The sequence below is a fragment of the Mustela nigripes genome, chromosome 16 (genome assembly GCF_022355385.1).
Source record: "Mustela nigripes isolate SB6536 chromosome 16, MUSNIG.SB6536, whole genome shotgun sequence".
NCBI lineage: Eukaryota > Metazoa > Chordata > Mammalia > Carnivora > Mustelidae > Mustela > Mustela nigripes.
Genome location: NC_081572.1, coordinates 5,301,843 through 5,329,597, shown reverse-complemented (window position 1 = coordinate 5,329,597; position 27,755 = coordinate 5,301,843). Strand labels below are relative to the sequence as shown.

General features: G+C 60.8%; 3 protein-coding genes across 10 annotated transcripts in view; 1 reads left to right on the top strand and 2 right to left on the bottom strand.

Annotated features, from left to right (window-relative positions):
- UNK (unk zinc finger) overlaps positions 1–2,153 on the top strand; it is a 32,786-nt gene extending 30,633 nt beyond the window's left edge. For all 3 annotated transcript variants that reach the window (XM_059380892.1, XM_059380891.1, XM_059380893.1), the window contains one exon: positions 712–2,153. In XM_059380892.1, the coding sequence (XP_059236875.1) occupies positions 712–867 (156 nt within the window). In that variant the 3' untranslated portion in view covers positions 868–2,153. The remainder of the gene's footprint in view (positions 1–711) is intronic.
- Positions 2,154–3,086: 933 nt separating this feature from the next.
- UNC13D (unc-13 homolog D) lies at positions 3,087–16,614 on the bottom strand. 5 transcript variants are annotated; one of them, XM_059380886.1, is made up of 33 exons: positions 16,475–16,614; positions 15,924–16,071; positions 15,176–15,211; positions 14,803–14,910; positions 14,642–14,701; positions 14,489–14,555; positions 14,065–14,245; positions 13,703–13,747; positions 13,500–13,568; positions 13,244–13,313; positions 13,046–13,150; positions 12,845–12,937; positions 12,658–12,761; positions 11,800–11,917; positions 11,570–11,694; positions 11,360–11,450; positions 11,218–11,274; positions 11,033–11,130; positions 10,877–10,928; positions 10,665–10,798; positions 10,434–10,554; positions 9,963–10,106; positions 9,686–9,784; positions 9,381–9,587; positions 9,138–9,206; positions 7,944–8,023; positions 6,490–6,595; positions 6,331–6,402; positions 5,842–5,925; positions 5,628–5,748; positions 5,267–5,390; positions 4,624–4,820; positions 3,087–3,955 (listed from the first exon to the last, which is right to left on the bottom strand). In XM_059380886.1, the coding sequence occupies exons 1-33, from the start codon at positions 16,597–16,599 to the stop codon at positions 3,834–3,836; spliced, it is 3,432 nt and encodes a 1,143-aa protein (XP_059236869.1). In that variant the 5' UTR covers positions 16,600–16,614; the 3' UTR covers positions 3,087–3,833. The 5 variants fall into 5 exon arrangements, with proteins under 5 accessions (XP_059236869.1, XP_059236870.1, XP_059236871.1 ...); XM_059380887.1 differs by having other exon boundaries at positions 15,947–16,071; positions 16,475–16,560; XM_059380888.1 differs by lacking the exon at positions 16,475–16,614 and adding an exon at positions 16,202–16,292 and having other exon boundaries at positions 15,947–16,071.
- A 712-nt stretch (positions 16,615–17,326) lies between these two features.
- WBP2 (WW domain binding protein 2) lies at positions 17,327–25,444 on the bottom strand. 2 transcript variants are annotated; one of them, XM_059380896.1, is made up of 8 exons: positions 25,328–25,444; positions 22,733–22,841; positions 21,349–21,484; positions 20,135–20,227; positions 19,387–19,521; positions 19,098–19,220; positions 18,596–18,672; positions 17,327–18,478 (listed from the first exon to the last, which is right to left on the bottom strand). In XM_059380896.1, exons 1-8 carry the CDS (start codon positions 25,384–25,386, stop codon positions 18,425–18,427), a joined length of 786 nt encoding a protein of 261 aa, XP_059236879.1. In that variant the 5' UTR covers positions 25,387–25,444; the 3' UTR covers positions 17,327–18,424. The 2 variants fall into 2 exon arrangements, with proteins under 2 accessions (XP_059236879.1, XP_059236878.1); XM_059380895.1 differs by lacking the exon at positions 19,387–19,521.
- Between the last annotated feature and the right edge of the window lie 2,311 nt (positions 25,445–27,755).

Sequence of the window (27,755 nt, the reverse complement as noted above, 5' to 3'; positions counted from 1 at the left end):
AGCCTCAGGACTTTGACTCTGATGGGTCCATGGTTCTTCCTTCTGAGAGCCTCTGCCCACCTGCTGGGCCGACCCAGGATGCTGCCCTGGAGGGGAGGAAGTGTCCCTTCTGGGGGAGGTGACAAAGGTGGAGGTGGAGACGCAGCAGTGCCCGCCGCACCCCCGTTCTGGGCAGTGCTGACCCAGGACACGTCACTAGGCCTGGGCCTTCAGTAGCATCAAGGTGCTTCTCCCCTCGTGAGTTCCGCACATACCAGCACACGTTCCAGAACGGTTAGGTCCCCAGGGCTACTTTGCATTCCTAGGTGCCCGGCTGGATGCCCAGGGAGCATGGCACAGCAGAAAAGCACATTCTTTCCTTCTCCGGGCATTTGTAGCCAGGCCTCCCTGTTCTCCTGTGGGGACTGAGGGTCGCTGCAGGAGCAAACAAGGCAGAGGCTTTGTGGGAGGAAGAGCCTGTCGGGGCAGGAGCTGTGGAGCAGCCCTGGGCCTCCCCCCTCCCGAGGGGGGCTGGGAGCAGACTTTGGGAGCCTTGAGGGCAGCACCCTGAACTCCAGCTCTGCTCTCTGGCTTGCTGGCGGAGGCCTGCGAGCGTGCTGCGGAGCTCTGTGCCTCGGTTTCCTCGCCCCAAGGGGGCTGAAGCGAATGCGGAGCGCGCTGCCGGTCTGCCAGGGCCGGGCCGGTGAACACCGCATCCTCCTCCCTCCCCAGGCCGTGTTCCACATGCAGTCGGTGAAATGCCTTAAGTGTCAGGAGCAGAACCGAGCGCTGCTGCCGTGCCAACACGCCGTGCTGTGCGAGCTCTGTGCCGAGGGCAGCGACTGCCCTGTCTGCCAGCCCAGCCGCGCCCACACCCTCCAGTCGTGACCCTGCAGGCCTGGCCCCGGCCCGGCTCAGATCTTCTTACCTAGGACTTTTTAAAGTATATATATATGTATGTATGTATGTATGTATGTATATGTATATGATTATATGTATACATTTCTGTACGTGTGCAGGTATGCGTGGGCAGCAGTGTGTGAACAGTGTCCGTGTGTATATCTGTACATAGATATAGACACACACTTTAAAACAGACTTACCAAGCACTTTTTAAAAGAAACTATTTTGCAGCCCTGCCCTTGCCCACTCTCTCCTTTTCCACCGCAGAGACAAAGGCCCCTCATTGCCCACCGGCTTTTTGGCAGGGGATATGTTTCTGTCTCTTTTTAATGTAGGAAAACTAACTAGTTTGAACTTTTTCCTGGGGCCCGAGCAGGAAGCTGAAAGGGGCCAAGGGGAGGAGCCAGGCCTTCAGGGCAGGCCCTGTTCACTGCGCCTCCCCAGGCCATGGCCAGAGCCAGGGGTGTGGACATCCCCAGGGCCAGACCTGGTTCCCAGCCATGAGGCTTGAGAAGGGGGGTGTGCTGGGGTCTAAGCCAGCCTAGCTCCTAGGTTTACCAAATGTGTATTTAGTCTGGGGTTGGCAGGCCAAAGCTGCAGGGGCCAGCCCTGCTCCCATGCCTGGGCCCTTGAAGCTCCTTGAGGGGCAAGGCCCGGGAGTTCTACCCCTCAGGTTCCTGAGGCCAGGAGTCCTCCTCAGTCCTCTCCCTCCGGGCCCCCAGAGCAGCCTCCCTGGCCCCAGGACCCCTTACCAGACTGGCACTGCCCTCTTCATAACCCTCTAGCTGCTGTCAGCGACCCCCTCGCTGCCCTCCCTCCGGCAGCGGGGCAAATGGCGGGAAGGAGCTGCGGACTGGGGACCAAGGCGGGGCGTAGGCCCTGCGCTCCTCACCGGGAGGGGCTCCGTATGCATTCCTTGGTGCTCTCTTGAGTGCAGCTGACGTCCTGCCCGTTTGGAGCAGACGCCTGTGTACGTGTGTGTGCGTGCCTGTCCAATGTATATTGTGTCTTAGCTTCCATTTTAAAAATTGTTCTGTACAGAAAGATGCAGCGGGGGCGGGAGGGGCAGAGCGGGCGGAGGGAAGCCGCCCTTGTCCCAGCGCTCGGGGTCTGGGGTGGGAGCGAGAGGGCTGTGAAGGGTCTGGCCTGGCCCAGGCTCCCCCTTGGGCTCAGCACGAAAGGGCTTTCAATGAATTAAGTGAAAACTTTTTTTACAAAAATTCAAAAATCAACAAAGCTCCAAACCTATTGGAAATAAAATATGAACTTACAGCCGTAGCTTGTTCACTTGGGGGTGAGGGAGAGTAGGGCCCCAAGTAAGAGCCTCTGATGAGTTAGCGGGCCCCCCTCAGCCCCGCGCCAGCCCCAGCGGGGCCACGGAGCAGCTCAGGCCTCTACCCAAGGTGTGGCTAGGCAGCTGCCGCCACCTTCAAGCCCCCAGGTGGCTCCAGGCCCCTAGACGGAGCTCAAGTGCCCTCCCACCCAGGCCTGCTCGTGCAAATGAGTTGGGAGACCTTTAGTCCTGGGGACTTCCTAGGCTTGGGACCCACTTATTGGCTGGAACCTGATGCCTGTTTGGTGAAAGACGACAGGCCCCTCGTCTCCCAGAGAGGCAGACACCTACTGCTATCTCAAAAGGAGGAGGAGGGTCTCCGCCTTTGAGCCACCTGCTTCCCCTGCTCAGAGCTGGCCTAGCCTGTGCCTTGAGAAAATGCACCCACTGGGCTCTGTGTGGGGCTCAGGTTCAGAGCTGGAGGAGTCTTGAAGATGATCTCATCTGATCTCCAGCCCACATCGTACAAAGGTTAAGGGACCCAAACAGGGTCATATAGCTAGAATGACAACCTGGCCTTGGGCTCTGACTACCAATACAGGGTCCACCTGGACTAAGTCCCAGCCTGGCCTAGGACCTGCTCCTCTCAGCCTTCACTCATGGGAGAACCCCCCCTCCCCGGACTCCCAGTGCTCCCATCGGAGTGCCGGGCAGCACCCACAAACGGACATGCCTAGTCATGTTTTGTGTGAAGCCCTGTTTGTGCATCAGTTACTCCCACGCCTGCTCTAGAACATGGGGGAGTGAGGGGTGGGCCAGGCCCCAGGTTGGGGGCAGCTCAAGGTCTCCTGACGGCTGAGGAGGGGGTTTGCATGGCCTGACTAATCTGGGCCCCAATGAAGGCCGACAGTATAGTTTCTTAGAGGACAATGGATTTTTTCTTCTTTTATTTTTGCTAAGAAAGTCCCTAAGTGGCAGATACTGTCCCAGGGAGGAGGTGTCCTCAGCAGACCTGGCTGGCCAAGCTGACTTTTCTGCTTCTGCTTCTCCTTGCCAACCCCACTGCCTGCCAGCCTTCACCTCTGAAAGCCAGAAGGTCCTTGGCTCGAGGCTCCCCGGCCTGGGAGAGGACTGAGGCTCCCCTCATGACAGCCGCTGCCCTAGCCACCAGGGCAGCTGTAGCCTGGTCTCTGGCAGGGTCCCCTCCCCTCCGCAGGAGGCTTTGTTCACTAGCCCCAGTGAACCAAGGTTAGGTGCTCAAGAATAGGCCCAAGGGAGCCTAACCTCCACCCCAGTGACTGAAGTGGGCCTGCCAGAAAGGGGGCTGAGCCGCCTCTGCCAGAGCCCGGCGCGGCGTCTCCCCCAGGGGCCACAGACCGCTGCCCCGCCCCCCGGCGCTGCCGTCCGTCAGGTAGAGAAGGCAGAGGCCACGGCTGAAGGCGGCCTCAGGGCAGGAAGGAGGGAAGATAAATACTAACAGGGTCCTGGCACCAGCACCACGGGCCCCTACTCTGGCAGAAGGACCAGAGGTGATCTTCACGCTGGGGTTCCCCAGACTTGCAGGGTCCTTCTGGAGCATTCGGCCAGGCTGGGGGGCTGGCACTAGGGTGGGGAGAACCCAGACCTTTCAGGAAAGCCGGCCCCTGCTGGGCACGCAGCCCCATCCCTAACCTCCACTGCTACTGCCCTGGCCTTGGGGCGTGCTGGGAGGCCTGCTTGGCCCGCTGCCGCCGCAGCCTCACAAACACCTGGGCCTCCCGATCACCCTTCCGGCTCTCCAGCAGCTGCAGGACGGGATCCCCTGTGGAGAGAGGCGTTCGGGCGTCAGACTGTGGCGGGGGGAGGCAGTGCCTGGGTAGTGGCAGGGGGCACAGCATAGACCCATTCTCCAGCCATTCTGGAAACCAGGAAACACACCAGCCAAGCTCACAAGACAGCCTGATGGATAAGGCGAGATGCATGACGGCGCTGGCACCGACACTCCGACCCAACGTGCACTGGAAGAGGCCAAGTGAGATGTGCCTCGGGGTCCAACTGTTAGAACCGCAGTCTAGCTAGTTAACCTCTCTGTGCCTCAGTTTACCCGTCTGTAACATAGCTGTACTAGCAGCTGACACATGAGGCGGCCCGTAGTAAGTGCTCAGACGTGTCACCTGTTCTTACCGTCCAGCCTGGAGAATGCCTGGCGTGTGCGCCCCCGTCGGAGACCCAGCCTCTCCCCCCGCCACACTGCAGAGTCACACGGCACTTGGCCTCCCAGATTTCACTGCTCTCCCGATCAGCCCGAGAGATCCACTCAGCAACACGAGACCCCACGCTGACTCCGCTGGCTTCCACGTCCAAGGGGGGGGTTCCTCTGACCCCAACTTCATTCGCTTCCCTTGGGGCCACTGCCTGACCTTCATGGGCCGCCCCTCCCCTGTACCCCCAATGCTGGGCCACAGCCTCTGCCCCGGGGCTCAGGCCTACCGTTGAGTGCAGGGTAGGTGAGGGGCAGGCGGGTCTGAGGCACCTCGCCAGGCTCCTCAGTCCCGGTCAGGCCTGGCACCGAGCGCAGTGGCAGAAAGGCCTCCCCTTCCAAGTCATCAGCCCCCAGCGTGTCATGGTCCAGCACCGTTAGCAGGAGGCAAGCTCCGTCCTTCAGGCATGGCTCAGCGGGCACCAGGCTGAATGGGGGAGAGAGTCCGGCTCGGCGGCCTGCCCCCTACATGGTCCCCGGCACCCCCCGCCCCCACACCGTTCATCTCTGATTCGTGAGGACAGGCTGGAGCTGAGGGCAGACAGATGGGGGTTAGGATGGCAAAGGCGTTTCTCAGCCGCCTCTGCGGGCTGGGACTTTAAACCCGGGGCCTGTGTTCCCCAGACCCTCCTGTCTTGGGGAACAGAGCACCTCAGGAGCAGGACCATTTCCTGGAAGCAAGCCTCTAAGTCCAACAGGCAGGGGCCTTCTCCCCTGCAGTCCCACTCCTCCCAGGTCCCGGCAAACCCCTGTTCCAGTGGCCCCTCCCGGGGACCCAAATGCGTTCGTTTCAGAACCGGCCTCAGGCGGCAGGAGCAGGGCTGAGGGGAGTCCAGGGCTGGGGAAGGGGGGCAAGCAGGGGAACCCACTCACAATTCAAAGGTCTCATCAAACAGGGGGTGAAGGTCCTTCTTGTGCTTTTGGGTTTCCCGGGGGGCCAGCTCAGGGAACTCGTGCCTGGGCTCCAAGGTCAGCTGGACAAAGGGGTCGCTGGAGCCTGGCAAGTGGGGAGGTCACCCGGGGAGATGACGTTGCCAAGGATATCCAGCTCCCCGCCTCCAGTGCCCAGCTCCGGCCGCTGTGCCCTGCTCGGCAGCACTGCCCCCTCCTGGGGGCACGAAGGAAATGCACCCAGCGCTCCCTCCCGGGAGAGCGGCCAGCCAGGGACGCGAGGGGACGTTGTGGGGTACAGAGTGAGGACGCGGGGAGAAGCCGGTGGGCAGCCCGCACTCACCGTTGGAGTCCAGGGGCAGCAGGCTGGAGGCGCTGAGCAGTTCCACACGCAGCTTCTGCTCAGAGGCGCGGTAGGAAGCCTTGACTGTGACCGCCCCCAGCTCCTCAGAAGTGGTTTCCGCCTAGGGGTGGAGCGCGGGGCCCGTGAGGGGCAGAGGGGAGGGGAGGCGGGGCTGCAGGTGCGCCGGGGGCGGCGCGGAGGGAAAGAGCCTCACCTGGCGCTGGATGCGGCTGCAGAAGTACTTCCGGATGAGCTCCCGACTGGAAGCCGCCTGCAGCTCCAGGTCCCTCTGCAGAGCCTGGGAACGAGGCGCAGCTGAGAAGCCCCCTGAGCTGTCCCAGTCACCCCCGTCCGGTGCCGGCAGCGATGTGATAGCAAAGCTCCGGCTGTCGGGGAGCCTCGGCTGGTGAACGCACCCTTGGGGTGGCCCCGGGGGACAGCCGAGGCACAGACAGGGTGGGCTTCACAGCTGTGCACCGCCCCCCCACAGTTGCACAGCCGCCCCGTCACCGAGTTTAAAGAAGCTTCTGCTTGGTTGAATGCTCTGTTGTTGCTGTCTTTCAATTCTTAGTAATTTTTGGAAAAGGGGGCCCACATTTTCTTTCTGTGCGGGGCCCTGTAAATTACGCAGCTCGTCCTGGACACAGGTGATCACAGAAAGGCAGGTTCCCCCTACCCCGCCAGCTCACCAAAAGCCCCCTACCTGGAAGTCGTCTGTGTGCAGCGCCGCGGGTGGCAGGCCACAGCCCTCTGCGTAGAAGCAGATCTCCAGATTCTAGGGGTGAGACGGCAGAGGTGACCTCACCCGGATTATCACTTGTCTCCAGCCAGCGTGATCACTTGTTGGCCCGGCTGTTCTTACCTGCAGCGCAATCTTCAGCCTGCTGGAGGCCAGGGGGCAGCTCCGCTGGGAGGCAGCCGCGTCCGTGAGCACCTTGAGCGTGTGGGTCCAGAGCAGGGTCAGGAGACTGCGCGGGGGGGAGGTGGGGAGGTGCAGAGGGACACCAGTCCAGCCCAGGAGGGTGGAAGAGGAGGAAGCAGAGACACTCTTGAGAAAGAGACCCAGGCTCACCCCCAGCTCTTCCCCAGCCCACGCTCCCACTCCCACTGGCTTCTCAGGTAAGGCGGGGACCAGGGCAGCAGGCAGGAGTAGAGGGAGGGAGGCAGGGCTGGTCTCCTGAGGGAAGACAAGTGCAGGGGAGCGGGGGGAGGGGGCAGATGGGGCCAGTCCCAACCAACACGCTTCACAACCTAGCAAAGAACCTTCCTCAGTAGGATTATCAAACCCCCACAAGAAGGTGGGGCGGGGAGCCTGGTCCCCAAGTGACAAAATGATGATTCAATATGGGAGTGGCCAGAAGGAATAGGAGGTCGACCCGGATTAGCATCTACTACCCCTTGGGGAGAAAAAAGTAGCAACCAAGCCACAGTCCTGCTAAGTACCTGAAATAACGGAAATCACATGTCAAAGGAGAGTCACATGGTTCAGCACAAAAAGCAAAAATGGGGTTGCATCATTAAGAGTGGGGAAGGTCGCATTCACGGCAGGTAATGGACTGAGTGTGTTCGCGATTCGCGTGCTTCCTGTGCACCAGTGTTCTAACTGCCTTTGAGACTGTAGTGAGTCAAGTCCGTGCAGTGGAGTTTTAACTGTTTCGGCTGAACATTTGGCATACTGTGCCCCGAGAAATAACAACAGTGGGCTCCCTGGCCCCCCCCCCCAGCCACCGGGAGTGGACCTCCGGGGGGAGGGGCAGCAGCCTCAGAGCCCAGTTCCTGTGGGGAGAACCCACGGTCATCGTCAGGCAGCTCAGCACCGACCACTTCCTTTGCACAGGGGCTGCGCTTGGGACCCCATGTGACTCACTTGATCCTCACTAGAGGCCAGAACTGTGACTGTCGGCATGGAAAACTTGAGTAATCCGCTCAACGCACCCACCCAGCAGCAGCAGAACTAGAGTCTGAATCCAGGTGGGCCAGAGCCCACGTCCTTGACCTCTAATCCTGCTGCCTGCCTGGTGTGCCGGACCCCTGCTTTAAGAGAGACCCCAACGAGAAGTTCCCCTGGATCCTGGGAGAGACACCAGTTGCCTGTAATGTTAGGAGGGACAGAAAGCCCAGGGCTAAGGGAGAAAGGGCAGGCAGCTTTCTGCTCAGCCTGAAGGGAAATGGGCAGGTGTGTGAAGTAGTGAGCTCCCTGTCTCTAGGAGTGAGCACTTAAGCAGAGGCTGGTTGCATCCTCCCCTGAAAATGGCTGAGGCCAGGGAAGAGGGGCGGGGCGGGGGGGGGGGCACGGAGCGGGAGGCCACCGCATACCTGCTGAAGTTCTCCTGCACCAAGTTGGTGTTCATGTAGCAGAGCTTCACCTCCAGAAACTTCATCAGGGGCAGAATGGCCTGGGGAGAGGGGGGTGGGCGGCAAGTCTGGCTCTGGCCCACGCCCATGCCCTGACTGCCCATGCCCTGACTCAGAAGAGGAAAGAGGGCCAGGAGCGTTCGCCTGCTCCATTCAGAACGTGTGCCGGAGCTGAGGGAGCCCTGCCCGCGAGGGGCTCCGGCCGCCCCTGCCTCCTCCAGGGCCCTCCAGCGGCCCGTGCACTGTCCTGCTGCAGGGTCTGGCCATGCCCTCCCCTAGAAACCCTCAGGGATCTTTCTCTCGCTTCCTCGAGGTCCTGACTCAGCTGTCACCCTCTGAGTAAGGCCTTCTCTACCACTGTCTAAAAATATCTTTAAAAAAAAGCACAGGGGCGCCTGGGTGGCTCAGTGGGTTAAAGCCTCTGCCTTCAGCTCAGGTCAGGATCTCAGGGTCCTGGGATCGAGCCCCACATCGGGCTCTCTGCTCAGCAGGGAGCCTGCTTCCTCCCTGCCTCTCTGCCTACTTGTGATCTCTGTCTGTCAAATAAATAAATAAATTTTTTTTTTAAAAAAAGCACAAATATGAATACAAATCTTCATTTTCTCCTGTACTTACTAACACGTCACCGCACACACACACTCATGTAATTCTAGGCACAGCTGTGGTTCTGGCTCTTCCTCCACCTCCCCTGGCAGAATGTGAGCTCCGGGAAGGCAGGAGTTTTATCACTTTTCCTCCCCGATCCACACCTCCGTGCCTAAATCTATGCCCGTGACAGAGCACTTAGAGGGTTGCTGAATTACGGAGTGACCTTCTCGCAGACCACAAAGGTGGCATCACTCGGTCTGCCCCCGGACAGGTGGGCACGCCGGAGTCAGCGGGCTCGCAGAAACAGGGAACTCAGAAGGCTGCACACCCCTATCAGTTCGGCTGCGAGGCTAAGCCCTCCCCACCTGCGTGCGGTCCCCAGGCGGATTTGGGGACAGCCCGCGGGATGACCCACCCCTGCCCCCTTAAGCATCCAAGCAGGAAACCGAGGCCCAGGAGGGAACATTTCCTGCCCAAGTCTGGGGGACTCATCTCTGACACCCAAGGTCTTCTTGCCCCTACCACCCTAAGCCCCTCTGGCAACGGTGACTGGGGAGGGCCACTCACATCCTCAGGCAGGACAGATTCCTTGACGCCCACGAGTTTCCGGATGTGCGTGGCGATGCCCACCTCCAGCTGGGGACACAGAACAGCAGGAGGGAGGCCGGGGGGTGAGCATGTGGGGACAGGTGAGGTCACAGGGAGCCTGAGTTTCGGTTCAGGGAGGGGTGGCAAGTCCTGCTGGGGGTGCTTCAGGCCGAAGAGGCCGAGGATGGGCAGGGCGGGGTCCCTGCGAGGGGGACAGACTACCTGCTGCGCCAGGGTGCGGACGCCGGTGCGGATCTCGTGGCCCAGCCCGGCCAGCGCGCCCTGCAGCTGGGCGTGCAGCGTGTTCTGCAGCTGGTCCTGCTCCAGCACGGCCCCGACGCGCTGTTCCAGGGCCTCCCAGGCCAGCTGGGCGGGCAGCTTGCCGATCACCAGCCGCAGCTGCTCCATGTCATTCACCACCACGCACAGCTGAGGGCAGGCACGCGGGGCTGTGGCCTCCTGAGCTCGCCGGGAATGGCCGTCCCTACCCATCACCCCCGGGGCCGACAACCGGCTCTGGTCCTTACCATGTTGGCTGCCTGGCCCTGGTCCTTCTGGCCTGCCGAGAGCTCACGGGCCCGGGCCTTTATAAGGCTGCAGTAGACCAGAGCCAGCCGACAGGTGTCCTGGGGTGGGGAGAGGACAATTGGGGGCCCCAATGCGGGGAGGCACGGAAATCTCAGTGACTTGGGGATTTAAGACTTAGCCCCTTGGAGGCTGCTAGGGCAGGAGCTTGGGAGAATCAGGGCACGTCAAACGAGGCTGTCCTAGGAAGATGGGGAAGGACACGTGAAGTTGCTGCACCTCCACAAACTTGACGGTGATCATGAAGGCCTCCTCTGGGTCGGGCCAGTCCAGCTGCCGGGCAGTGTGGCTGATCTGAGCGAAGCAGGTGGACAGGTCCACGGCAGATGTGCTGTGCTTGGTCAGTTCACCCAGGGGCACCAGCTGCGGGGGGAGGGTGCAGACCGGAGGGCTCAGGGCTGGCCAGATTCATGCTCCTCCCTCCCTCCTTCCTTCCCCAGGCATTCAGAGCCTCTACGGCCACCAAGCAGGTGGGCAGGGGGCCACAAGGGGCAGGCAGGCTCCACCCAGACCCCCAGGCTGCAAAGATCAGTCTGGAAAGGAAAGCCACAGTTAAAACCAGGGGTATCGGGAGGCAGCGGGGTACACACAACTGGCCTCAAGAGCTGGTCACCAACTCTGCGCATCCTAGAGGTCCCAGCAGAGCCCCAAACCCCATAGCCGGGCCCCCGTCTCAGGCCCCGCGCCTACCTCATCCATCTGCACGGCACGTTGCACCCGCGCCAGGGCCACGCTGTAAGTCTTCTGCAGCCAAGAAGGGACGGCGGGCTGGAACCAGCGGTGAAAGCCCTCCAGGGCCAGGACTCCATCCCTACGGAGAGCTGGGGCTCAGCCTGGAGAATGCCGGAGAATGCCCGGGCTAGTGCGGACCCGCCTTGACTTTCTCTTCTCTTTTGTGCCAACAGCCGGCTGCCCACCTACCTGTCTGTGGGGCCTGGTCGCAGCTGGTAGAGCTCCTTGAGGCTGACATAGAGCTGGAATAGACTCTCGCCCATCTCCGGGGACACGGGGCTGCCCGCCACCGCCGCTGTGTGGTCCTGTACCCGCTTGGCCACCTGCAAAGGGCAGGCAGTGGGACAGGGCTCCGGAGCCAGGGTGCCGGGCAAACGCTGGAGACCCAGGGGGAGACTCACCAGCCACTGAAGCTCCACAAAAGCCATGGAGAAGAGGTCGACCTTGAGCGTGCTGCAAGGAAGGCCACAGGTGTGACCCGGGAGCACCTCCGGGGCCCTGCTGGTCCCCATCCTGAGCCCCTGCCGCGTGACCTCCCTACCCAGCCACCTGCTCACTTCTGGAAGATCTTGTTCCACGTGTGCCGGCACTGCAGTAGGTCGCCGATGACGTCCTGTACCAGGCTCAGCAGGGCTTTGCCTGCCTCCAGCAAGCCCTGGCAGGGACAGAGGGGCGCTGAGCAGGCCCGCAGGGCCTGAGCACCCCGCCCACGCCCCCTCCTGCCCTGCCCAAGCCCCCCCACCTGCACCATGGGCTGATGGTGCTGCTGCTTCAGGTGGAACCACTCGGTGGTGCCGGTCTGTGGGCAAAGAGGCGGTGAGCGGGGAGGGCTGCCAGGCTCAGGTCCGTGCCCACCTCGTCCCCAGCGTGAGCACCCCCCGCACCCTGAGCGTCTCGGTCACCAGCCGGGGCAGAGGGGCGCTGTCAGGGCACAGCTCTCCAAAGGCCTTCATCTTGCACATCTGTACCAGGACCCTGTGGAGACAGGCAGCTGTGCCCGGGACCCTCCACCCACCCACAGTGGCAGCGGGCGCCCCCGGAGGGGTCCCCTTGTTCCCAACCTCACTGAGGGAGCGGGAGGGGGAGCCGCTGACCTGAGCAGAGACTGCAGCCGGGCCGGGGAGTCGGCCATAGACAGGGGGAAGACAGAGCGGAACTTGTGGATGAGGGAGAGGCCGTAGGCCAGCAGGCTGCTGAACGAGGCGGCCAGCTCCTCCAGCTGCGGGCCAAGCATCGGGAGCTGAGCGGGGGGGGCCCGGGGCCCAGAGCCAGCTCCCCCAGCCCTGCCTGCCCCGCGCGCTCCTCGTCCCCCTGCACGGCCCACCTGTTCTCCCTTGAGCCGGCCCTGGATCCACTGGTACTCGATGCTGGTGATGGGGTGCAGGAGGCAGCTGCTCGGGAACTCCAGGCTCTGGTAGAGCCTGCTGTAAGCCAGCCACTGCCTGCGGCACATGGGAAGCCCTCAGCCGGCCAGCGGGGGGAGGGGGACTTGGGGGGGAACAGCGAGACGCCCTGCCCCCACCGACCTCCTGGGGAACCCCCATGAAGGTGCTTTTCAAACAGGTAAATTAAACTTGCGTCGCTCCCCACCTGTCTGGGGATACCGACCTGCTTGTGGTCCTACAAGCTGTCCCTGTCCCCACCTCCGTCCACCCCCTATTCAAGTGCCAAGTGTCCGCCGTGGCCCCGGGCACACCTCACCTGCACTCGAACACCTTCCCACAACGTACAAGGGCCCAGGGGACGTGGCGGGCCCTCGCCAGGGATTTGGAAATGCCAGCGCACCAATCTGTTGACTCCAGAGGCCTGGAGCTGGGGCGCAAGGCTACCTCTGGGGCAGGGGCAGCAAATTCAAATGCCCAGAAGGGACTCAGAGAGCGTCAGGGAGTGACTTGGGCCAATGGCAGCCGTGAGGGGCTGGGGAGGCCCCGCGCTCTGCCATGTGTGACCCCTTGCAGCCCAGCAGGACGGCGGCACTTGGGGTACACAGGAAGCTGGAGCTGTGACTCTGTATGGAAAACCTCCAGATTTTTAAAGTGGGCAGTGGACTCAAAAGCCTGACACACGGTTGTGGCCAAACAGAGATCTTGCAAGGCTTAGACTCCGGCCTGCCAGTCTGTAGGCGCACAAGCAGGGAGGGAGAGGCTGGCGCCTCCCAGGCGACTCTCCCAGGCGCACTCACGCCATGGACTGGTGGAAGTCAGAGAGGTCCTTCTGTGTCGCGTGGAGAAAGAGGATGGTGGCAGCCTGGGGACTCAGCGACCCGTCCCAGGAGGTGCTGCCTGCCTGAGGGCACAGGCAGCAGGGTATCAGGACCTGGCCAGCAGGCCCCTCACCCCCCTCCTCCCCCAGCTCAGGGAGGGCAGTACCTGGTGCCGGGTGACCTCATGGGACACCAGCTGCTGGAGCAGGTGCAGGTGCACCGTGTAGCTGGGCTGGGAGCGGCTGGCTGCCGGAGCTCTCTGCAACGGGGCCGGCGTGGCCGTGAGGAGAGGACCCTGTCCCTGGGGGCAGCCTGCCCAACCCGGACAGGTCACTGGAAGACGCCCTTCTCCCGGCCCCGGACCTACCCGCTTGTGAATGAACTGGAACTGGAGGTGGCACTGGCCGCGGTCCGGGTAGGTCTCGGTGCAGGGCTCCAGAGGGTACCAGTGGTCCTCTCGGCAGCGGAGGTCCTGGGGGGCCAGAGAGGCAGGAGCGGCCCAGGCCCATGCTTGGTGTGGGTCCAGAGTCCCTCCCCCAAAACCCTATTTCCTGACCCCACTCACCTGTAGCCTCACGACGATGTTCCCCAGAAAATCGTCCTGGCCTTTGTCCTTCCGAGCCTCCTTGAAGATCCTGTTCCAGGCAGGGGCCATGAGAGGGGTGGGCCAAGACACTGAGGTGTCTGGCGGGGATCTGTCCCCCTCCTGCGCCCCCCTGGGCCTGGACAGAGCCTGTAGCCCAGCGACCGACATGCACACACGGGGAGGGCAGAAAGAGCCCACACTGCTTCCCCCGGGAGCCTCTTCCCGGGCCCTTCACCTTCGCAGCCCGTGCAGATCTGTGAGCTCCCCGAGCTTCTGCCTGACGGACTCCACCGCGTCCATGTCCCTGCGGGGGCCAAGGTGTGGGCAGGAGACAGAGAGGCTGTCCCGGGAGCCCTTGACCTCTTTGGGAGAAGGTCCTGCCATCCTGAATGCCCACCCTTCCCTCCCGGACCCCTACGGGCAGGGTAGGCCCCTCACCACATGTCCAGATGGAAGCTCGAGCTGTTTATGTCCTCAAACTCCCTATGGGGGGAAAAGGACCAGGCTGAGGGCCTTGGAGGGCCGGACCCCACCAGAGCCTGTCCTGGGAAGCTCCCAAGCCCCCCGCTTAGCCACTGTCCCCTTTGAGCCCCTTCTTGCAAACTCCTCCTCCCTCCCCTAAGGTAAGGCTTGGGCCTGGCCCCCAGATCAACCCAGCGGGGCCCAACCCTCCACACCCTCCACACTCTGGCCTAGAGAGCAGGCCCCGCCTCCAATCAAGCCAAGTCCCCTCCCCCGAGCCAGGAAGTACTGCTGCTCTCCCTGAGGGGACAGGGCCGGCGCTGGGCTGGGCCACGCACAGGATGAAAGTCTCCTCCCAGACAGGGTTGAGGGTCTGCTCGATGACCTGGGTGCGGTGGGTGTGCTCCTCCGGGATGGTGTGCCTCACCACAGCCTTCTGCCGACGCCGGGACCCAGGGCTGCCCCCCTGAACGCTCACCCCCTGCTCAATGCCCAGCAGGCAGTAGGGGTCACTGAATCCTGGCGAGGAGGGGGAGGACAAGGCCACCTGGGTGTCGGCAGGGCTTCCCGGGGAGCTGCCCTCATCACCCCAATCCAGGGGCAGAGTCCCTCCCCATCCCAGATTCAAAGGCCCTGGGGCCAGCAGTGCCCAGGGGACATCTGGGAGCTGGGAGCTCCAGCTGGATTCTGGGACAGACAGACCGCTGGGGAGGAGGAGGGGCTGGGAAGGGGGCACTCAGGGTCCCTCCCCCACCTGCTCACCACTGACATCTTTGCCCAGAATGCCCTTGGCTTGTTTCACGGTTGCCTTCAGACAAAATATTGGCTTCTAGAAGGACAGAAGGGTGAGCCTGAGTCCCAGAGGGAGCTGGGCTTCCCAGCCGCTGGCCCAGGCTGGTCCTGGCCCAGGGTTACCTCAAGCTTCTGGACGCGCTGTAGCATCTCCTGGTGCTCCTCGGGCTCCACGTGGAAGGCCTGGTGGGGCAGGAGCGTGGGAGGCTGAGGGCCCAGGGCAGGGGAGAGAGGACTCCCTGGTGGGGGCAGCAGGTCGGCGGGCGCAGCGGGGCCGCACTCACCTCCCGCAGGTACAACAGGAGCTCCGAGGTCTCGCGCACATGGCCGGGCTCAGGCTGCCCCAGACGGTGCAGGACGGTGTAGAGAGCTTCCTCGTAGAGCAGGGCCCGCTGAGACACAGCAGGGTCACCTCAGGAATCCCCGGCCGCCACTCCAAGGTGAGCCCCCGCCCCCCAAGCCCATCCTGGCACCAACACGGCACAGCCAAAGCTGGGACAAGGCGCCCACGGTGCACAGGCATGGCGGGTTAAGGCCCAGAAGGGCCCACCGCCCACCCCACCCCCGCCCCCTGCGCCCTGTGGCCACCTGCCTCAGCCAGTACCCAAGGACTGTGTTCCCAGCACCTCCCTGCCTCCCCAGCACTCCGATTCTTACCTCCTCAGGGGAGAGGTGGTGGGAGGCAGGCTCGATCTGGGGAGCAAGGTGAAAAGACAAGGTGGCCCCGAGGCTTGGACCAGGGCTCAGACAGCAGCAATGCCTCCTCCCAGGGCAGGCCAGGCCGGGCCCGGGGCTGAGGGCTCCCTAGTTCCCCGCCTCCAACCCACCAGCGCCGCACACCTGTTCCCACAGCAGGCCTCCTGCCAGTCCAGCCCCTGGGCCGCCCTCCTCAGCCCCCGGCCCGTGGCTGAGGTCCATTGGCGCTCAGCGGCCCCGGCAGCGTGAGCTCTCTGCACCCGTGGCCCCTTCCTTCCCCAGAGGAAGCAGCTCTGCTTATCGGGCGGCCACGCTCCGTACCCGAGCGGCGGAAGTGAGGCCCAGCAGTGGAGGTGGGAGACGGAGGGTCATGCCAGGCAGGCCGGGGACCGCTCAGCGGATCCCCAAGCCGCCCGGCCCACAGCAGGGCCACCCCCTGTCTAGTGGAGCAGGTGTCTTTAGAGCGGGAAGACCGGAGGCTAGGGCGGGCGGGTGGCCCCTCCAGAGGGAGGGGACTCAGAGAGGCTGCGACCCCAGACTCGAGGCCCAGGATGGCCCAGAGAACACACAGCAGACCCTGGCCGGCCAACCCAGAAGGCCCTGTCCAGGAGCCGCGACAGGCAGGGAAGGGGACCGCATCCTCAACCGCAGCCCGCGAGAGGACGACTCCCGCGCCCAGAGACCACAGAGCCCCACCCTGGCCACTTGCCTCCTCCTCGACGTCACCCCTACCTCCTGAGCGCCGTGGGCGGGCGGATCCTGCAGGTCTCTGACCCTGCGCCGCCTTATCTTGATGGCCTGGCGCACGAGGGGAGGGCGCCGCTGGAGGTGGGACAGCAGTGTCGCCATGGTGGCCGCTGCGCCGCCGCCGCCGCCGGGGAAAGATAGAGAAGCCACAAGATTATGCAAAGAGCACGGGGTGCCACCCTGCGCCAGGGAGGGGTGGGGCCGGGCAGGCCAGTGTGCGGGTTCTGGTCAGGGTTTCACCATCTCAAAGGCCTACAGCTCCCTGCCTCCCGCCGGCCTGGGATCCTGGGAGGAACTGTCTCCCGCTGGAGGTAGGTGGCCCCAGCAGGCGGGCCCAGCCCCACCCCACCCCACCCCGCCCTCCCACGGAAGCCCTGGTGCGCGTTTTGGGGTGCGGGGGTCCAGGACTCCCCGGCAGGGGGCGTCAGGGCCTGCCCCACAGTGACGGTGTGCCCAACCGGACCAGGGACCCAGGGGAGACACCCTGGCTTGGGGTGGGGGGCGGTTTCTCACCCACAGACTTCCCTGAACAGGCGAAGACCGAGGGTGGGGGTGGGCAGGGCACTGGGTGGAGGCTCCGGAGACGTCTCCCCAGCAGGCAGCCGGTGGCTCAACTTGCTCCAGCCCACAGGTGACATTCCACCAAGGTGAGCGGGGCGGAGACAGCCCTGAGCCCCCGCCCCCACAAGGAATGCCAGGAGGTGCTCCCTTCAGATGCCCTTGTAGGGGCCGGAGCCAACTCCAGGGGCTCCTGGGTGAGGCTGGCCGGAGGAGGTGGCTGGAGAGGCAGTGCTGCCCAGCCAGGAGGGACAGACACATGGACACTCCAGCGCTCCAGCGCTGGGCTTTCTCGGAGCTTCCAGACTCACTGGTGGCGTGCCCACATCCCCCTCCAGGCCAGGGCCCAGCAGTGTGCAGGCCCAGGGAAGTACTCTGGCTGTTTCCTCCGCACCCCTCCTCCCAGACACAGAGGTTCCCAAGAAGTCACACAGTGGAGGGACTGGGGGACATGTTCCTCCCGCAAACACCTCATGGCCCGGGGCCGGGTCTGCATTTCCCTGAGGTGGTGAGCACAGCAGGTCAGCGAGGGCCTCCAAGGCCTCGGGCCCAGGACAGCTGCTGGGCTGCGCCAGGCCCCAGGGCACCCCCGGGTGGACCAAGTTGCTGAGTAACCACCACGGAACAGTGGGAGGCCTTCCCGGCCCAGGCAAGCCTCCGAGTGCTGTGGGAACAACAGGCTCTCACACGGGGGAGGGCACCGTCTCCCCAGAGCCTCCCCCGAGCCTCCCCCAGGGCCCTCAGCAGCCAGACCGGTCTCTTCTCCCAAGATCTCCCACTGGTCACCACACACAGAGCCAGAAAGGGTCCAGTCACTGCATTTTTACTACTTCACATTTTCAGCGAACAAATCAAGGTGCAAAGAGGGTTTATTTAACATTAATATATTAACTGGGTTTTTTTGTTTTTGTTTTTCGTCAAATAAATAGGGAATTCTCATTAAATAACCATCTCCTCACTTCACGGCCAGTCCAGAAGCAAATGAAGAGCAAATATTAGTGCATCCAGGGGGCAGATCACCAGTTAGGCATGAAGCTTAAAGGGAAGAGGGCAAGGGGACAGGGCTGGTGAGAGGTCACAGTCGGCACACAGGCTCAGGCCAGGCCCCCGGGGCAGGGACCTCTGTTCCAGCCCACCCAGCAGCCCCCAAGGGGTATGATGGAATGAACATGCATTCTCCAGTTCCAGTCGGAGAAGCCCCTTCTACAGGGAAAAGAGAGAAGGCAGAGGACAACAAAAGCCAAACGTATCCAGAGGGAAGCAGCGGCCTGGCCTGACGCCGCCCACCCCTTGGACACTCGCGTGGAAGCTCCCCAAGTCAAAGTGGTGGCAACAGGTGACCAAGGACAGGACAGGGAGGGGAAGGTGAGCGTGACCGGGCTGGAGGCTGGCTGGGATCGGAATGTGGGCTGACAGTCCGGCGGGAAGGTGGCCTTCCACGGTGAGGCACAGGCCGGAGCGGAGGGAATGTGGGGGGGCCCGGCGGGGGCCCCCAGGAAGACGTGAGGCTGGTCTGAGGGAGTTCACAAGGCAGAGTAGAAAGTGGATTCCAAAACGAGGGAGCTGGACTGCGGAAGAGGAGGTGGCCAGAGAGTCCCTCCGTGGGCAGAAGCTACTAGAGCAAGACAGGAACGAGACGAGGCCCGTGCTCCGAGCAGAGCTCCGGAGACGGCGGGAGGGAAGCGCTCCGAGCAGTGCCGCGGGCTCCGAGCTAGAAGCGGGGAGGCACGGCTCCCGAGTCAAGGGCCCCCCTTCCCTCAACACGAGTTCCTGGGAAGTGATTTATAATCAGACCTGGAGGAAGAACAAGGCCCTTCCCTCACCCCCCAGCCCCAGTCTCAGCCCGGAGGGGAAGGGAAGGGGAGGGGAGAGTGATGAGGGGTAGGAGGCAGGGGCGGGAGGGGTCTACTGGGTCTTCTTATCTTCTGGGGGGTAGTAGGGAGGCGGCGGAGGCTGGTTCTAAGGAAGGAAGGAAAAAAGATCTCAATTAGAACAATTAGAAGGTTCTTGACAAGACAAGGTCTCCCCGCCCCCCGAGCCCTGCACACTGGCCGCCCGCGCCCGGCGCCCGCTCACCGTGGGCATGTAGACGTTGTGCGGGTTGCCCGGGTTGTAGTAGGCGCTGGCCGCCGCTTCCGCAGCCTTGGCTTCAGCTTGGAGAGCAAACACACTCGGTGTCAGCCCCAGCGGGGAGGGATTCCCACCAGGTCCCACTCCCAACGGCTGGTGCTACCCGATTCCTTCTAGCTCCTTCCGAGCCCTCGCTCCCGACCTGATCCTCCCCAGGATCCCGCCCAGGGCACGCTGCCACCTTCCGGTTGCGGATGACCAGACTGACAGAGGGAGACCTTCCCTGCCCCAGGGTACCACCCGGCTAGCCGGGGGAGCAGAGGGGGCTGCGGTCCAGATCTCCACCAGCAGCCACCACACTGCTGGTCTCCTGGACTAGGCCAAGGGCACGGGTCATTCGCCATCTGGGGCTCCCGGGCCAACCTCTAGCCATTCTCTGCAGCTCTCCGTGCAGCCCTGGAGACGAGCGGGCTGATCCCCCAGGAGTGGGAGCGGCCCAGGGTCTCACCTGCCGGAGTGGAGGGGACATCAGGGCCGCTGACTGGAGGTTCCATGGGCCCAGGGTAGGGTGGTGGGGGAGGCTGCACATACCCCATGGCCCCGTCCATCATGGGCGGTCCCGGATAGAACTCTGCTCAGCGAGAGAGAAAGGGACCCAGTGAGCAAGCCAGCCCCGGCTCCATCAGCGGGCACCTCCCGGGCCTCTCCAGCTCCTCTATCCGTCCTGAAGACTCCCCTCGGCAACCCCCTGGCCTGGGTGGGCGGGGTGAGGGCTGGGCAGCGAAGGACACACTCACCAGGTGGGGGCGGTGGGTAGGGGTAGCCAGGAGGGCAGGGGTACATTCCATTGGCGAATGGCGGGGGAAAGACATAGGCCCCGCCGGGCATGTGGGAATACCCATAGGCTCCATTGGGGGCTTCGCCTCGGGAGGCTACAAATAAGTACAAGGGGAGAGAGAAGTGAGTGTCACCTACTCAGGGGGGCTGCAGGGTCCCAGGAATGTGCAGAGCAGACACGCCTCACCCCGCCCCACTCCACTCCCCACCCATGCTAGAGCCGGCCTCGGTCGGGGAGGAAGTGAGGGATCTGGATGGGGACACAGGCCAGAGCCAGGACAGGGGTGGACAGACAGACGGATGGACACAGACAAAGAGGGAGGCTCGGGGATGGGGTCCCAGACGCGGCTGGGGTGAGCTGGGGACAACACGGGGATGTCTGCTGAACTTTAGACTGTTCTACGGGAGCTTAACGGTTGGGTTTCTTGTTTTTTTGAGGCCGCAGTAAAACGTCCTCGAGTCCCAAGAGTTTTGTCCCAATGTCCCATACAGGCTCCAGGCCGGGTATACCCGGCCTTTGAGGTACAGGCCAGAGTGATGCTAGTGACAAGTTTCCTTCCCAATTCCCAGCCCCGGTCGGCCCGGGGTCCAGAGACTTATCTCTCGAGTGCTTAAAAAACAAAACAAAAAGTGAACAAACTCAAACAAACAAATTAAGATCCACACATTTAAATATGTCTTCGCCCCGAACTTTCAGAGCACTGGTACCTTGAGATGCCACCTGTAGCATCCGTTGTCCGAACTCGATGGCGCCCCCTGCTGTAAAGGTCAACTTGTAGGACGCAGCGCCTTCCCATCCACCTGGGAGGGAACAGGCCGGTCAACACCTCCAGAGAAGAACCCAGGTTACACCCAGAGAGCCGGCTCTCTGTTCTCCTGGGTCTCTGTCCGGCGCCCCCGGGGAAAGGGCAGACCCCGCAGCACCCACCCGCTTCCCGCACAGCTGCTTCTCGTGCGCCGCCCACATGGGGGCGTGTCCGCAGGACACTCTTGGGGACAGGGGACTTTTCTTTCTTGGAACAAGCTTCCCCAGTTATCCCATCCCCAGCCGGGGAAGATCATCAGCACTAGAGCCTCCCACACCTCCATGAAGCAAGTTCCCGAGCAGTTTCCTTCAGCAACAAGAGACATTCAAGTTCAGAGCAGATCCCTCCTGAGGGGCCTAAGGACGGACCCCTGGCCCCTCTAGCCTGGCTTCTGCCCAAGGGGAACTGTGAGCTTCTAGAGAGCAAGACTCAACCTGGCTGGGTGTGAGGGGGAGGCCAAGTTCAACACAGAGGTCTCTGGTGTCTCCTGCCCGCCACCAAGCAAGGCACCTTCAGGCAGGAGAGAGGCAGCTGGCTCTTCCTGGCCTTAGGGAAAAGGTCATTCCCCAGCCCTGACACAGGTCTTCGCACACCTCAAAGGTGAACACACTCCCCAGGTCACGATGATCATTTGTACTTATTTTTTCAAGTCACCTGGCCGATTTCACTCTGACAAGGTGAGACGAGCTGCTACCTTCAATGTAAGCCTCTCCTAGCTCTTGTCATTCAAAGGCCCACCTCTGCTCGACAGTTGGCAGCCCTGGCGGGGGGTGGTGGGAGCTAATCCAGAGCCAGGAAGAGGACAAGGCTGGGGCAGATTAAGAGAGCCAAAGACTGCAGCGCCCACGTGGCTCAGCTGGTTGAGCATCTGCCTTCGGCTTGGGTCGTGATTTCAGGGTCCTGGGATTGAGCCCCAAGTCAGGCTTCTGGCTGGGCAGGGAGCCTGTTTCTCCCTTTCCTTCTACTGATCCCCTGTCTGTGCGTGCTTTCTCTCAAATGAATCAATAAAATCTTAAAAAAAATAGACAGCCAAAGAGGGTGTCTCCAAGACAGCAGAGGTGCAGCCAGAGCACTGCTCTGGGAGCCCCATCTGTGTCCCTGAACGCCATCACCCACCTCCTGCTTCAGCCTTCACTGTTCCCTTGATGTAATTTGCACCAAACACGGGTTGCTTGATCTCACAGTCCTTCATCAGATAAAACGGCATCATGAAGGACTGCATGGCATCTCTGCCTTTGGACAGAAAGATGATCTGCAGGGAGACAGGAGGAGAGCCATCAGTGCCCATGCCACAGCCTGCCCGCTCGGCTATCACTTCCTGCGTGTGAGGAGTCTGCCCCTGGCGCCAGGGCCCCGCGGCCCCAGGGCACACTCTGCACCAGAAGCTCCTGGAGAGCTCTGAAAGCGAAGGGCCTGGGGGGCTCCGACAGATAAGGGTCTGCCCTCGGCTCAGGTCACGATCCCAGGATCCTGGGACCGAGCCCTGCATCGGGTTCCCCGCTCAGTGGGGAGCCTGCTTCTCCTTTTCCCTCTGCCTGCTGCTCCCTGCTTGTGCTCTGTCAAATAAATAAAATCTGGAAAAAAAAAAAAAAAAAAAAAGTGAAAGGGCCTGCGTGCAGTCTGGCTGGAGAGGCTGAACGTGGGAGTGCACGAGAACAGGCCGCTCACAGCCTCACAGCACACCCCAGAGGGACAGGCTGCTCTGGTGGATGTGCCGGGCAAGGGAAGGGCTACCAAGGTCGGGCAGGGGGGCTGGGGAGGGCAGGAGGTGCTGGCTCCCGGGAGAAGGGGGCTGCCCAAACAGCAGGAGGGTCCCAGCTGCACTTGGAAACCCTCTTTTAAAACCCTTCCATCTGGGACTGAAGACGCCACCAGAAAGGAGGTTTTCAGGCTCCTCCTGTCTCCGCTAAGTCGAGGTGAGGAAAACTTGAAGATAGGCCCCTGTCTTCCGACCATCTTTAAATCTAACTCTCGGTAGCTATGGGCAGTGAACCTTTTCCAAGAATGGCCATTTGTCTTTCTCTGGAAGGCTCTCGGTCGGCCTGGGTCATTCGCAGGCAAGGCCCGAGCTGCAGTCTGGCACTCCTGGCTCCGCCGGGCCGTGGCGGGCTGTCTGCCCAGCCTGGAGGCTCTGCGTGCACTGCTGTATCCTGTTTACCACATTTGTCCCTCTGGTCATGCACAAAGGCCTTGTGGGCTGCTCTTACAGAAATCAAAGTCGTAAGAGCTCCCCACTCCGGGCCCAAGGCATCCCAGCAGCTGTACCCTGCGGATTTTACAGGGACTGCTCCAGATTCTGCATGGATTCAATGGCCTGGGGTTGGTTCAGCTGCTCAGAGAGGCTGGTGGTTCTAGAACCCAGGCGCAAGTGACAGAAATATGTGGAGTGAGCAACTAACGCTCCTCAGGTTCAGAGGCCACCGGGCTCACGAAGCTGACCTAAGACTCACAATGCCCCCAGGAACCATGAACTTTCAAACCGTCACATGGTGAGACTCACCCGGTAAGGGGTAAGGTAGACGGTGCCTTTCTTGGTCCCTTTGAAGGCCTCGGGCACGTTCTTCATGTCATTGAATGTAAGTTCCACATGGTCATAAGACATCAGGATGCTGGGAGGAGAAACGAGAGGACAGACCCTGATGAGCCAGCTCGGAGCCAAGCCCTGCTTTCCCCAGAGACTGGACCCTCTCCCCGCAAGCAGGTGTCTGGCACATCGGGTCTCAAACCTGTCTGGACACTGCGGCAAGGAAACCGTTAATATAGCCTTGGAAGGGATGAGCAAGGTGGGGGTCTACAGAATTTCCCCAAGCCCCACATATACACCTCCAGGTGACCACAGCAGAAGAGCCGAGGACATTAAAGCCGTAACACCATCATCCCTTAAATCTCGTTAGATTACCTGGGTTGACTCCCCCATTTTCTTCTCAGTCCCTATGATAAGTGTCTGTTTTCATTGGCTTATTAGTAGTGATATATAAACCCTCTAAGACACGATCACACATGACCAAAGAGCTTATGTACGGTTCCTTTAAACCTGGGCTTCCTGAACTGGGTCTACAGGGCTGGGAGTCCACGAAGCCCTTGAGATGACGGTGTCCGCGCACTTTCCTGGAAGAATCTGCAGCTTTCATCGCTCTCAAAGGGACTCATTGCTTGAAGAGTAAGGCTTGATATTTTACCATGAAATTTTATTGTTTTTTTTTTTTTTAATATTTATTTATTTGACGGACAGAGATCACAAGTAGGCAGAGAGGCAGGCAGAGAGAGAGGAGGAAGCAGGCTCCCTGCTGAGCAGAGAGCCCAATACGGGGCTCCATCAGGAACTGAGCTGAAGGCAGAGGCTTTAACCCACTGACCCACCCAGGCGCCCTACCCTGAAATTTTAAATGCTAATTTAAACTCCAACTGCCGTACACACGATTTTTTTCAGGAATGAGGCCGAAGTATCTTCTAAAACAAGGCACCCCATTATTTAGCAGCACAGAGCCTGAAGCCAGGTAGGAGGTTCACCAGCACAGACACAGTCTTGTCCCACAAAGCCCCACTGAGAAAGAAAAATAGTCCCAGGAGATATTACCAAATGGCATCAAAAGTGTTTTTCCAGGCCCGGGACTGGCTCGCACACAGAGAGACTCACAAACCGGGGAACAATGTGAGGTTTCTCTGATTATACGATAACAAGGTCCAAGTTCACAGGGTTCCATTTGTCTTCTTCCTCCTCCCAAGCATCACAACTGTCTTCACTGGGGAAGGTAAGTGGGAAAGCGGACTGGCACCAGCACGGAGAAGTCCGGCTCAGAGAGGGCCTGAGTGGCTTGGCAGATCGGTTAAGTGGCCGACCCTTGGTTTCTGTTCAGGTCACGACCTCCGGGTCCTGGGACCGAGCCCCACATGGGGCTCTGAGCTCAGCAGGAAGCGTGCTTGTGGATTCTCTCTTTCCCTCTGCTCCTCCCCACGCCTGCGCTCGGGCCCTCTCCCTCTCTTGCAAATAAATAACTCTTAATATGTATATATATCGTATACGTATATACGTGCGTGTGTATTTACTTAAGAAGCACAGCTCAGAGAAAAGAGATCATTACCAGAACAGGCCGGTCCCGCAGACCCTGAGCAGGTAAGATGGTGGGACCATCAGCATTCTGAAGCCAGGGCACCCCAGGCGTTCTCCTGACTCATCAAGCATTCCTGGATGCTGGCCTGGCAGGCTACAAGGCTCTGATCCCACCAAGTCTCTTCTGGGGACTCAGACTCCTCATAAGCCTTCTGCCTTCAAGAGGCATTTCAGGGTCAGTACAGTTCAACCAAGGCTAGAGCAAGAGAGAAGCCCCCGAAAAGTCCAGAGAGGGGAGAAGAGACAACAGAATCGATCTGGGGTTGGCGGGGTGGAAGAGAAAGTCAGTCTAGGGCTGGGAGACCTCTGCTCTGGAAGGTGACCCAAGTCAACAGGCATTCAAGAGACAGACGCAAGGACGGACGCCGCGCTAGGAGACGTGTTGGGCATTTGACAAACATCTACTGAACTGGACCTCTGGGCCTCAGTTTCTCATCTGGGCGCTCAGCAGTTCTGGAATATGCCGGAAGGCTCTGTACTGTAGTTAAGCCTGCGGACTTCAGAGCACACTTCAGAGCACAGTCGTCCTTCCCGGAAGCCCGTCTGTGTTATTCACAGCTCTGCGATCGCGGGCAAGTTACTCAGCCTCCCCGCGCCTCAGTTTCCCGAGCTGTAAGGTGTGCAGCGCAGCATCCGCCGCGCCGCGCTCACACCTTGAATGAGGCGGAAGAGGAGCGCGGCCTGGCACGCAGCACCCGCCCCGAAAGCGGCAATTACTTTTGTCTAAAGCTCTTCCCACCTCTCGAAGTCCTCGACCCCCAGGGCCCCACCTGTCTCCCGCAGCCCCGTCCCCCTCCAGCCGCCCCACCCCCGGCCAATCGCGACATCCCGGCCGCTCCTGCCTCCGGCCCCGCCTCCAGCCGTTACCCCCACCCACCGCACCCCGACAGTTTACCCTGCTCACGGGTGTACCCCCCACCGCCCACCCGCCCGCCTCCCACGCCCGCCCTCCCCTCCTCCAGGATCCTTCCGCAGTGTTTTCACCTCTCCGTGTTGTTGACGATCACTCCGCCGCCCTCCGAGTGATTCTTGTTGAGCGCCATAGTCTCTCCGAAAAGGGTCCCGAGACTCCCAACGCAGTGCGCTTGCGCCCCTCTACGGCCCGCCCCTAGTGGCGTCGTTCGTATTAGAGTCAGCCAATCACAGCTCTTGTGCGGAGCCTGCCCAACCACCTGATCTCGAGCGTCACGTGGTAATAGTTTACTCGCTTCCCCCCGGCCCCCCAGTTTCGCCTGCATCACAAACAAGCTGAAGACTACAATTCCCAGAAGGCAATGCTCCCTCAGTCGGCTTTCCTCTACGCTTGCGGAGGCATGCATTCTGGAACTTGTAGTCTTTTGACTTCCTGATTGCATAACTAATCCGCCGGTGCGTTCCCCACTGCCCATCCCCTCTTCAAAGGAACAGGAATAAATAGTTGGACCTGCCACAAAGGAATTAATCGTAAAGGCCCTGAGCACAAAAGTGCACACTCACGGGATAGGGACAGTAATCTAAACCAGGTGTGGGGAATGGTGAACAGTCACCTGCTGGGGCATCTTTACTCGCTCAAAGAGCTTTTGCGAAACCCCGAGTCCGTGACTTTGCCCCCGGTTCGGGTCGTCACCGTAGCGTTGGAGATGAGGGCAAGGCCCGGGTCCAGGCCGTGGTGGCCCAGCGGGCTGGCTGGTAGAGAGGCGTCAAGAAAACTTCCCGTCCGAGTCATGAAGTCAGACCCAAGCCCTCCGAGGTTGGGGATGAGAATGTCCGTATGGGGAGGAGAACCCCCGTGCCCGGACCTGACACCTCCACCAGCCTCACAGTGCGGGCGGGAGGGCCCCCACCTTCCGGCCGCCTCCATCGCGGCGGGCCTAGCGGTGGCACTGCCCCTCCTAGAAGGTTCTGGCTCTCAGTCCGGCCCGCCCTGCAGCGACGCAGCTGGAAGACAGACACAAGATCGGCAGTAATTGAACCCCGCACGAGGCGAGACCTGCAGCCTCATTATTTGTCTCACAGAATAGAGCTGACTCATGGCAGCCTGGGACCCAGCCCTGGGCGGCGCCCTTGGGCAGCTGTAGTTATTATGGAAACTACCCCCGCCTCGGAGGTGGATCTTTAAGGGGGCGGGGGGGGGGAGGGGTGTCCCTCCCCACGGGGCGGTGCTGGTGCAATGTTAATCCTCAGGGATAAGGGATCAGAGTGTGAGTTGAAGCAGACAGCGGATTCCCTGGCACGTGATGCCCAAACCTGGGGACTCATCTGCGATTTCTTAGGTGAAGTATCAAAATCCAGAAAAGGTTATGAGACGTGTAACAGCCTTTTGTGAAGTCTTAAGCACAAGCAGGTGGGACCCTGCAGGACAAGGGCAGTGAATTACTGCATAATGGACGCGGTGAGATCTGCCCCAGCAGTTAAATTAATTTTGGCACAGGAAGTCTATGCCGCTGTTTTTTAAAAAATGACGGCAAATTCTACATGCAGACAGAGAAAGACTGCCTGTCTGTTGGGTTCAAACACAGGTGTATGAATATGCTACAGCAAAAAAAACAAAACACAAAAAACTTCTGTTTGTATTAAAGTTAGGTTTTAGATCTACATATAAAATTTCTGGAAAGAGCCACCAGACATTGTTTTTGGCATGATCCCCATGCCACGTGGGTCTGGGAATTGGGGTGGGCTGGTAACTCCATATATTGTATACTTCCTCGTACTGTTTAGTTGTTTACTGTGCACATTCTAAATATTAATAACATTTCAAAAAGAGCGAGATCCACCCAGTAAAGGTTATGCAAGAATGAATGCTTTGAGGACCATAAAAGGGAAGGTGGGGAACAGTCCAGTACCGCCCCCCCCCCCACACACACCCCTTTCAGGAACTCCATCCGTGGCAGAAGCACTTACAGCTTTGGGAGGCCTTGTTAAGAACTAAAATACGCAATCATGAAAACACGGTATACACAGCTGTAGCCACACTTAGGCCTCCTGACAGGAGAGGAAATGTGTTGAAGAGGAAGTCAGAGTGGAGATGAGCTAGCAGGCTTAGCTGGTTCCAGTGTCAATGTCCAACTTCTCCAAGTTTAATAAAAACATATGACTCAGGGGCGCCTGGGTGGCTCAGTGGGTTAAAGTCTCTTGCCTTCAGCTCAGGTCGTGGTCCCAGGGTCCTGGGATCTAGCTCCAGACAGGCTCTCTGCTCAGCAGGGAGCCTGCTTCCTCCTCTCTCCTACCTGCTTCTCTGCCTACTTGTGATCTCTGTCAAATAAATAAATAAAATCTTAAACAAACAAACAAACAAAAATAGGACTCAGGGGCACTTGGGTGGCTCAGTTGTTAGGCTCAGGTAATGATCTCAGCGCTCTGGGATGGAGCCCTGCATCGGGCTCCCTGCTTGGCAGGCACCTGCTTCTCCCTCTCCCACTCCCTCTGCTTGTGT

Excerpts from the sequence above, each read along its gene's own strand:
- WBP2 (XM_059380896.1), bottom strand. The coding sequence starts at position 25,386 with ATGGCGCTCAACAAGAATCACTCGGAGGGCGGCGGAGTGATCGTCAAC. Across the intron at positions 19,522-20,134 it reads GCTACAGGTGGCATCTCAAG|CCTCCCGAGGCGAAGCCCCC; the intron begins GTACCAGTGCTC and ends ACTTATTTGTAG. Across the intron at positions 18,479-18,595 it reads ACAACGTCTACATGCCCACG|AACCAGCCTCCGCCGCCTCC; the intron begins GTGAGCGGGCGC and ends TTCCTTCCTTAG.
- UNC13D (XM_059380886.1), bottom strand. The coding sequence starts at position 16,599 with ATGTCACCTGTGGGCTGGAGCAAGTTGAGCCACCGGCTGCCTGCTGGG. Across the intron at positions 11,695-11,799 it reads GCCGGCTCAAGGGAGAACAG|CTGGAGGAGCTGGCCGCCTC; the intron begins GTGGGCCGTGCA and ends CTTGGCCCGCAG. Across the intron at positions 10,107-10,433 it reads GTGCCGTGCAGATGGATGAG|CTGGTGCCCCTGGGTGAACT; the intron begins GTAGGCGCGGGG and ends CTCCCCCCGCAG.